We start from the raw sequence: 10,447 nt of genomic DNA on the forward strand, positions 1-10,447 counted from the left end.
GATTCACAACTACATTGTTAAAAATTGTTGTTCTACAGATCGGTCATACATGGATCTTATTTTTTACATTTTCCCAGTTACATACAACATCCTCCCCTTGTTGACTACATAAACCAAATATATGCCTTTAGGTGATACAAATGAGGATTTACAAAAATTGAATCCATTTCTCGGTATATTTAATTATCCTTCGAAATTGGGTTATAATATAAATTGGAAAGGAAAGCTCTAATGCTTTTTGTAATGACCCACTACCCAACACTTACATATAAAAACAACATAACTTTATTTAAAACTAAAAAGGAAATGTTAAACTATATAAAATTTAAAGTATGATATGGGATCCCATTGTTTTTAAAATAAAAACATATCATAACTTTAAGTAAATGGATTACAAAATAAAGTACGGAAAATACATATAAAGCGTAATTTTTAAAATACACTTCATCATCGAACCGAAACGCTCAATCCACCGATTCCATCCCGCCTTAATACATAACCCCTAAGCTGCCAAGAACCTTTCCGCCACCAAAGCTATTTTTCTGGACATATAAACATAAAGGAATGAGCCTAATGCTCACGAAGAAAAACCTAACAACATAAATCATATACATAAAATTATATCATAGGCTAAAAACATACCATAACATATACTATAAGCATATCATATATGTCATATATACTATAATGGCCGTTACTACTTGGGGCTTGTAAAGTAAACAAGTCATATTAATCAAACCTAGGTTAAAATTAATATTCTAAAACTAAAGGTTAAACTTAGAAAATGTACAAGTGTTACCACGAGTGTCCAACTAAATCCAAAACTGAACCAAAATCCACAGGCATAAAAATACTACAACTATTACTATTGGTGCTACTATCTAACTAGCTAAGTAAAGTTCTTGGACTCTACACTTTTTAAATAATTACCATTATAATGATTAAATAAGCTCTTTAATATGAAATAATACTCCATGAGTTCGTAATAATTGAAATATTAAAAATTTTAATTATTTCATTTCTTCAGCTTTAAGAAGTACGATATGAAATCATGGGTGAAGTTCATAACCTAATAAAGCTTATTAACACAAACAACAAAGTAATTTAAAACATATATATTCTACTCACCCATGCGTCGCAAAACTATGACTACCGGCGATCGTACTTTCATTTAGAGGAATATCGCCACTCGCAGAAATGTTATTTTACCATGGTGTAGATGTGTCATTATTGCCATCGTCATTGCTTTCTCCAGGCTGGATGAAGCCACAACATACACTTGCTTCTGTGGATGGAAACTTAGAAAATGGTTGAAATTGTTGAGTCATTTGAATTTGAGGTTGAACTTTGCAAGTTGCCCTGTTGTGCCCTAACTCGTTGCAGTTTCTGCATCTTCTCTTGTTAGCCACCTTGTTATCATGCTCCTTCTCCTTTCCTTTTGACTTTTTATTAGGTTCCCTCCCCTTAGTCCGAATTAAAGCTGGATCTCGGATCCCTCTGTTAGATGGGTGGGAGTGGTTCTCATTTTGCTCAATGTTTGCGTCACCGGATTGATTACAAAATTGGAAGCACATTGACTTAAATTTCTCCTCCAACAGAGACATCTCATTCGTGGCCTCTTCGTAAGTGTCGCTTTGCTTGGTCGCAAAGTATCCCATTGCATTGAACCGTGATGTTAATGATCCCCATCTTGTACATACCAACACATCAGCGGGCACCCTAGAATGGGGGAAACCATTCAATTCAACCGAGCTCTTAGCATCCTTCCTCCATCTAGCCTTAAACAGAAAGTCTGGAATGCAAGGTATGTTCAAGTGCTTCATAACAGCGAATATATGACGACATGGAATTCCATCGGACTCGAACAGCATACATGTACAATTGATGTGTCCATGGTCAGTGTCGTAGTTCACTTGACTCCGTACAAGTCCTTTTGGGAAACGTGTCAAGTAGTACGATCGACTGTTAACTGTAACATCTGCAGAGTCAACTGAGTATGAAAGAGCACTACTGATTTGCTCTGCCACCTTTTCGTACATGGTCCTGGTAAGAATGGAGGCAACTTGTTGGTAGTACTGGTGGAGGACGTTTGTTGGTATACTGGGCGAAGTGTGGTTACTGATGAAGTCATCCTCCCTTTCGGTGTGGCGAATGTTCTGTATGGCTGCATCAACTTGGCCGACAAGATCCCTAAGCTTAAGTTTGCTCGTTACGAAGTGCGATAGGTAGGAATTGATTGACTCGGACCTTTGGGTGGTTGTAAGACCCGCGAAGAAGTTTCCCCGAAGGAAACACTTAGCCCAACTTTTACGGTTGGCGTAAGTTGTTTTTGCCCAGCGACTTTCTTGAAGATGGAATTCTGAGACCATATTGTTCCAAGTATCCTCAAACTGTTCCTCGGTACAATATTGATAAAGGAGCTCGTTGAATTTTTCCTTGAAAAGTGGGTGAGGTGCATTGCTGGTTAAGTTGGCCTGAAGGTGCCACGCACACAAACGGTGGACTGACTACGGCATGACTACCTTTATTGCGTTTGCCATAGCGTGGTCTCCGTCGGTGACAATAACATGCGGTGCCTTGTTTTTCATGCACTCTAAGAATTCTTGTAAAACCCATATGTATGTCTCCTCCATCTCATCGTATAACAATGCAACTGCAAAAACAATTGTTCTGAAATGATGGTTCACCCCGACGAAGATTAGTAATGGTTTGTTGTATGCATTTTTCCTATATGTCGTGTCAAAAGCCATGATTTCGCCGAACAAATTGTAATCTGTACGACAATTTCCATCGGCCCAGAACAGGTCTGCCAATCTGAAGTCCTTGTCAATTGTGTGTGTTTCATAGAAATCATGGTCACGCAAACCGAGACATTCTAGGTAACCGAGTGCACCTTCAGCGTCTGTTTCCCCTTCTTCTGCTTCCTGTCGTCTTTGGCGACCAATCCAATTATAAAGATCCTTTTTCATGAATGGAAGATACTCACGTCCTCCCCTTTCTCGTGCTAGATGATTTAATATATGGCAAGTGCGTATGCCCGATCGTCTCATTGAAATGACCTGTGCACCTATACATTCTGGTATAGCTCGGTTGGATCGCAGGAAATGTAGCTCTGTCTTTGCAGCTAGGTCATGATTATGAACTGGGTTAAAGTCTTTCGCCACCCACGTGTTATCCGACCTATCCAAGTTTACTCGGAGTACTGCGAGACAACCTGTCCTGGTAATGGCTCTGGGTGTTTTCTTTCAGTTAGTTAGGTTTTTCCACTTCTCTCTTCTGAAGCCCTGTTTCGAGCAAACCCATTTTCTTTGCCACTCTGAGTTATCGGCCTTCTCGCGGCGAACATCTTCTTTTCGAACACTAAACCCCATCCATTGAGAGTACGTGTAATAAAAATCTTCCCATTCTTGGAGGGTATTAAGGTGTTAATGTACGATGTCTTCTTTTGATAGTTCTTGTGGATCTTTATTGAAAAATTTAACTTGGCCCGGTACTGTACAGATGTCACTTTCCATGTTTTCTCGATATTAAATCCCTGAATACACTACAACTTGGTAAGTGCCGAGGAAAGTAGAAAAAATATTTCAGTAATATGAAAGTCGTGATTTAATAGATTTCGGGGCGTTAAATATTGACATTTAGGATATCTCCCCTCTACTGTTTTTAAAAATTTGTGAGATGTTGTTCAAAACTTAATTTATTTTAGTAAAAGGACTTTTATTAAATTAATCTTCGACTTGCCAAAACGTGATATAATATATTTCAATTTCTATATTCAAATTCTTAATTAGGGTTCATTTAAATTAGGCAAAATGGAAAATTTTATATCTGTGATCTTAAAATGTACATCGGCCCGGTAACTTATATTGGACAGTGTTACTTCTTGGGTAAAATGTTGGTGTTTCCCTCCTACACTTTTCACTTTTCAGTTTAGTGGGAAATAAAAAGAGCAAAACTACGGATAATGTCCACATCTTCTACTTCCTATGGGCCCTGTTCGGTAAAAAAATTATTTTTTAAATTTATTAAACACAAAAATATAAATATTAATTTTTTTTTATTTCTTTATTTTTAACAAATAGAAAGAAGATCATTAACTATTTTTGTTTGCTGTTTTTAAAAACAAAAAATAGTAAACACGTAACTTATATATATATATTTTTAACAATACTAGGTGTTGATTTTAATGGAAGAAAAAATTAAGAAAAATTATAAACTATTTAAACGAATTTTGAAAGTAAAATAATAATTTTATCAACATTTAATAAATTTTAAATAAAATTTAATAAATTAAAAAATAGTTACCAAACATAATTTTTGTTTAATTGTTACATTTTTAATTAATTAAATAACAAGTGTTAACAAACGACACCTACGTATAAAGAGGATGGGTGACTACAGCATGAATGCATGTGAATTATTATTTGGTTCTTTTTTTCAGGTTAGCAACTGTATATTTGGTCTTATGTACAAGGCTTATACATATAGCTCTGTCTTATGTCATATGGGTTTCTATTACACTATATGCAATAAAAAATTTGGAGATAAATTACCAATTTTTTGGTGCCCAAGGTGATCTTTCTGATTTCGTAATAATTTAACCATATCAAATCTTATACATAAATGGTCATAGTTTACAGAAAATGTAAATCAGAGTGCAAATACTTTGGGTGTGTAATTTTTATGCGATATTACTTTGGACTTTCATCAAACTAATATTTCTGTACGAAGTAAGATTAATTTAAAAGGTGAATGACATCAAGTACATAACATACAGATAGCCTTAACAAGGATATATCACCTACTACAAAGCATTGCAACTATCTTACTAATAAAAGGTACTTGGATTACCCAAAATAGTGTTTTAGGTAAATTTAGTACCTAATACGAGTGCGTACGTAATATAAAAAACAATAATGCATTTGCAAGACACTTGATGACATGAAATTTAACATAGTGAGGTCATAATGCAACTGGATCTTATAACCAAAAGCATCATAATGTGAAATATCAGTCAAGCACTATGATCTCCGTCCTAATTCCTGAGTCGTTAGCTTCGACACACAACTCACTGCTAATGGTCTCTTGATGCTTAACCATAGTTCCTAGATGATCTATAATCTGGCGCTGTTGGAAAAGGAAAGACTTAATGTCCATTGAATTAACCCTTAAAGTTGAAGCTTTCTTAGCAGCAAGGTTTTTGAAAGTTGAAAGCTTCTCAATCTTAAGATCTTTTTTCATACAGTTTTTGCACTTACCACGGAAACCAGGCTTAGTCTTTGGTTTCTTACTACCATTATCACTCGGCGACATCATCGCTGACTTGTTAACCGAGGAAGGAGCGGAGTGGGTTGTCATTTCAGTGTTCTTAGTGGACGGTGGTGTTGGGGGAGTGGACTCAACATGGAAAGGAATTGGGAATTGATGAGTTGGTGATTCAGGCTCTTTTTTAACTACGACCTCCTTTGGGAATAGATTGACGCATAAGTTAGAAGATGCCATGTTTTTTTAATGGTTCAGTGCAAAAAACTAGGGTACAAGGCGAGGGATTGGGGGTGGCGGGTTTCACTAACCAAGAGTGTTATATATACTGGGAGGCTGGGGTTGTTCATTCTCAAAACTGGTTCCCGCCAAAAAATTTGTTGGTTAAGGATGCTATATTCAACCTTAACGATAATGTGTAACAGTGAAACAAAACCCTTAACAAAACGATGGTTTCGTGATTACAAATGGAAGTGGCTTACATCTTCCATGTTTCAAGCAAATTAAATGAACAGTAAGGGTCAGTGGTACCTTTAAGTTATTGTGGCCCAATGCTATCTGAACACTTGCATCCCTTCTTACTCTTCCACCTGCTCAATTACGGGTAGCTAAATCAAAGGACACAATATTCCCCTGACAATCTTCCCCAAAGAAGATCCTATACAACTTTATTAATAGGCAAATTAATTAAGGCAATATCTTTCATTTTATTCTGAAATGGCGGGATCGATTATAGAAAATGTACATATAACATGGGAATGGATTTATTGATTTTATTACAGCTCGTATACCTTAATAAGGAGTGTTAGTTGAACATTACGAGTGGTGCAGAAAATAATGAAGCCATCAGTGAAAATTGGCACCTAAAAACAAATGAACACTACAAATCATATAGAGTAAGTATATCTTCTCGTAAATTTGTTTAGATGAGCATGACATAAAAATTACCTCTTTCAGTAGCTCATAAACTATATACTAACAAGTAAACGTTGGTTGACTTTGTGACTTTCTATGATACTAGATGTAGATCTTGCCATCCAAGGGCGAAGAGAGGCATAACATCAGTTTGGTTCACAAAAAACATGTGAATGGCTCATATATATACTGCTATTGAATGAGCCATTTAATGTGGTGGTTCTGGTTTGTTGTCGCAACTGTGCCTTACATTAATTATCGTTCTCCTTACACCTGGTGGTAAATGGTGTGTCATTTCATCCATACATTAAATGAACAAACATTCATGTTATTCCATAATTATAATTTGTTAATTAATAAACGCTCAAACAATCAATAGAAGGTGACATCACAGTAAATGCATTAAAAATATGGGGTGGTAGATGTAAAATGGAATTTACTCATTTGGTTCTTTTATTTTTTTTTTCAAAATATCGTTCGGTATTCTATTTGCAATAATACATACCCGTATTTTGAAAACATAAATATTTGGTATCCTAATTGATAAAATTTTGCCATTAACACTAAATTGTCAGCAGTTATTTATAATATGTAGCTCGTATGATTAAATTTATTGTAATTTGATTAAATTGGTAAAAACTTATTAATTAAATTTGAGTTTATGGTACTAAATATGTACATTTTAAAAATACAGGGTACCAAATATCTCAATTGTACCAAATGAACATTATTTGTACCAACATGATACTCTGGAAAAATACATGTTAGAAAATGGTTACTTACCCGATGTAAAACGAATTAATGTATTACAAAGGTTAAGTGTAGTGATTGACTTACAGGAATCCTCTTTGTTGGGTTGAAATGGGAATGGTGACAATTGTTGGGGCTCTTACATGACAAATATAGATTTTTATTCTTGAATGTGTAAATGGTAGTACATAGTTTTGTTTAATGGTAGATGCCATCTAGTAATGAACCTTCATTTAGAAGCCATAGGAATTGAGAAACACTAGGAGTAATCGGCCATAAAGGGTATTACTCGGTGTTACACAATACATACGAAGTAAGCTGGAGAAGACTTGTTAAAACTAAAACCATAACATTTAATATATACATAGAGGATAGTTTGCATTACACATGCAAGGGCCCCTTACACATTGATAAAACCCGCCTAGACATCATAGTAGGGGGTACACAAAAGAGAAGAGTTTCCAAAAGTACGATCCAAAAGACCGTTTTACAGCAAAGTGACTTGTAAAGCCATTAAAACTTGAAAAGATACATATTCAGTAATTCCATTTATAGTAAGTGTAGACCAAACTGAGTAGATATAACTAAATAGATATCTATTGATTAGGTGGCTTCTGAGTTTGGACGTATAGTGGGTACATGTTGATATAGCCACTCCGGAGCTCATCGATCGCGGCTGCCACAAATTCCATTTCCTTTCTCCAGGCCATCTCTGTTGCAACCGACTTCTCTTTCAGCTCTAATACCAGCATCTTGATGGAGTGTAGGTCAGACTTAAGGAGAGTGTTCTGGATGTTGGACGCATTGTATCTCCTCTCCCATTTGTTCCGCTCGGTGGCCAGCCTGACGTTGTCATGCACAATTCGGTTAATGTATTGCATTTGCTCAAGATGATTGTCATCAAACGACGGGAAGTTAACGATGTTATTCATTGGCAAAGGTGTGGAGTCCATTTTACAGAGAAAAAGAGGATATCCAAGTATACAAGTAGGGTGGTGGAGATTTAATTGAGGTCAACACAATCCCTACACACATATATATACATATAGAAAACACATTCCTCTGTAAACGGTGGAGTTGTTAATGCACTGTCACTTATCAAAAATAGGGTTGCACATCAGTCAAAATACATAAAGTATGCCATTATTAGAAACATAAGGAAGCAGTCACGTATTATGTGGGAAGAATTAGAATTTGCGTTTCAGCACGTCATGGTCACATGAGTTGCGAGTGCTATTACGTGGGAAGTTATTTGGAGCACAGTACATGAGAAAAATAAGAAAGGAGACGGAATTGACTTCCATTTTCACGTTTTTTTTCTTGTATATCAGAAACCTTTTATTAGTGGGCCATACTTAATATCAACTTATAATTCATAGATTATTTTCAATTTAAAATAAAATCTCCGTATATATGAGGGCCATACTCTCATGTTTTAGTATCGTGTAAATAGAGTGTAAATAGAATGTACAGGAGTAATATTGGATCCACACACAAGTACAAATCATTATATAGGGCCCCACACGTTTGACTATCTATTTGTGTTTCTGATTTTAGCTTGTTTCCAAAGGTTGCGTGCACAATTTTACTATGGATCACATTTGGTGGTCATGGGCCCACGTTATATCACTTTCATCAGGCTTTCATTAGCTTGTACCGATCAACATAAACCGAAAATACAGGATAGTGGGTTGTCATTTACACTGTACTCTATCATTATCTCTCTTGATATACTGCGGTGGGACTATATTGAGTTATTGAAACTAAATTTTTCAAAGGGCACTCGGTCATGGATTCAAATTCTTCAATCAATTCCTGCAATTTAGAGTTTCTACATGACCTCCCACCACGACAACCAGACCCCCCAGATTGGGAACAATTCAGTTTCTATAAAATAACAACACTCCCAGCAGATCCGGTCGATTACATTAATGATCTCCTGACTACATTAGGGGAGAAGGAGAACCACATTTCAAATATTGATAGGGAAAAACGTGTTTTGGAGGAACGAAACATAATAATGAAGGAGAAGATACTGCGGCTAGAGGCAGAGCTTGCCGAGAAGTCAAATAATTTACAAGAAATGACACGGGATGCTTCGTACTCGAAGGACGAGTGGATGGAATATTATGAAAGGCTTTCCGAAGCAGTGCTGCAACTTAAAACAGAGTCAATTACTAGGTACCAAGAATACCTAGATGAGAGATTGAATAATATTGTGGGCCGTGAACTCTCCAATTTGAGGTGGAAGAGGATGACCAGTACCTGAGTTAGTAGCTTAATCTATTACTTGTTATGTTCATTGTTTCCTTAAAGTAAATGTTAGTTACGATTTTTAATCTTTCGTTGCCTCTGTTATTTCCAAAGTTGCTGACATTTTTTTAAAATGTTTGTTTGTAAGTTGGCCTTCTAAATTATATTTAATTAAATTTTATTTTCCTTTGTTATTTATGGACTCATCACACTTTTTTTGACATTAACTTTGAAAATATTTTACTTTCACTATCGAAATGAAATTGAGTGTATCTGTTTACTAGTATATTGATAGGACAGGACAATTTCGGGAGCCCATAATGAGAACTGTTCTTCACATTACCCCATAAGAAGGAAAGGTGAGTCTATTTTTAGGGTGGGTGGATGTAGTATTATTAAGCTCATGCTCTTCTAAGATATGTCAGAATAAAATAAACAAATATTGTAATAATGGCCAATATCTTGTACGAAGGCTCTGTTTTACCTGTTCCGTTTTTACTAAAAAAGTTGACTTCAATGGTTTTTGTATATCATGTTACCTCATACACACGACCTCAATGATGGTGGTCTTTAAAAATTAATTTTTTTGTAATTTATTTTTTGTGCTACTCATTGAAATTGAGCGTCGGCCGTATAAACCCAAAAATCCATATTTTAACTGCATCTTCACCAACTCTTAAAGATCATCACTTTCCCACATTTGGGTATTATAGTTTTTATGTAATTCAGCTTTTCTCGTGGCGCATACACCATTTACAGAAATGGCCAGGAATACCCATTTGACACATTGATTAAACATGTGTACCCTTTTTCAAATAAATCTTGATTTTTGAAGAGACAATTCAAAAACTACCCTCATTACTAACTTGATAAAGAAAGAAAAACATGTTGTTTTTTGTTGAATCACAAAGTTCACAAACTAGTTAGTCTTTAATCATCAGTTTAAACAAATTTGTAAACAATGAGTTTACTATTTTAGAAATTTTCCAACCGAAATCGTAAAACAAAAAATACATAAACAAGGTATTAAGTATTTTTTCAAGTAAATTGTTAAAATTAACATTAACCGTCAAGCTTTTAGTTTTACACAATTGCATAGGCAAATATTGGTTTCTTGTAAACTGTAAACAATGAGTTTACTCTTTAATATTTTTTTCAATAACACTGTAAACAATAAGTTTACATTTCAAAGAAAATAGAGATTCACTATAATTAAAGAAAAAATTATTAGTCAATGAATGTATCTGTGTTCTGCTAGGGAAGAAGA

The 10,447-nt window shown here is 35.2% G+C and overlaps 1 protein-coding gene across 1 annotated transcript; it reads right to left on the reverse strand.

The window, feature by feature from the left end:
- Positions 1-1,205: 1,205 nt before the first annotated feature.
- On the reverse strand, positions 1,206-2,369 carry LOC133792006 (protein FAR1-RELATED SEQUENCE 5-like). Its single transcript, XM_062229914.1, has one exon. The coding sequence runs from the start codon at positions 2,367-2,369 to the stop codon at positions 1,206-1,208; it is 1,164 nt and encodes a 387-aa protein (XP_062085898.1).
- Between the last annotated feature and the right edge of the window lie 8,078 nt (positions 2,370-10,447).

Source organism: Humulus lupulus, chromosome 7, assembly GCF_963169125.1.
Source record: "Humulus lupulus chromosome 7, drHumLupu1.1, whole genome shotgun sequence".
Lineage (NCBI taxonomy): Eukaryota > Viridiplantae > Streptophyta > Magnoliopsida > Rosales > Cannabaceae > Humulus > Humulus lupulus.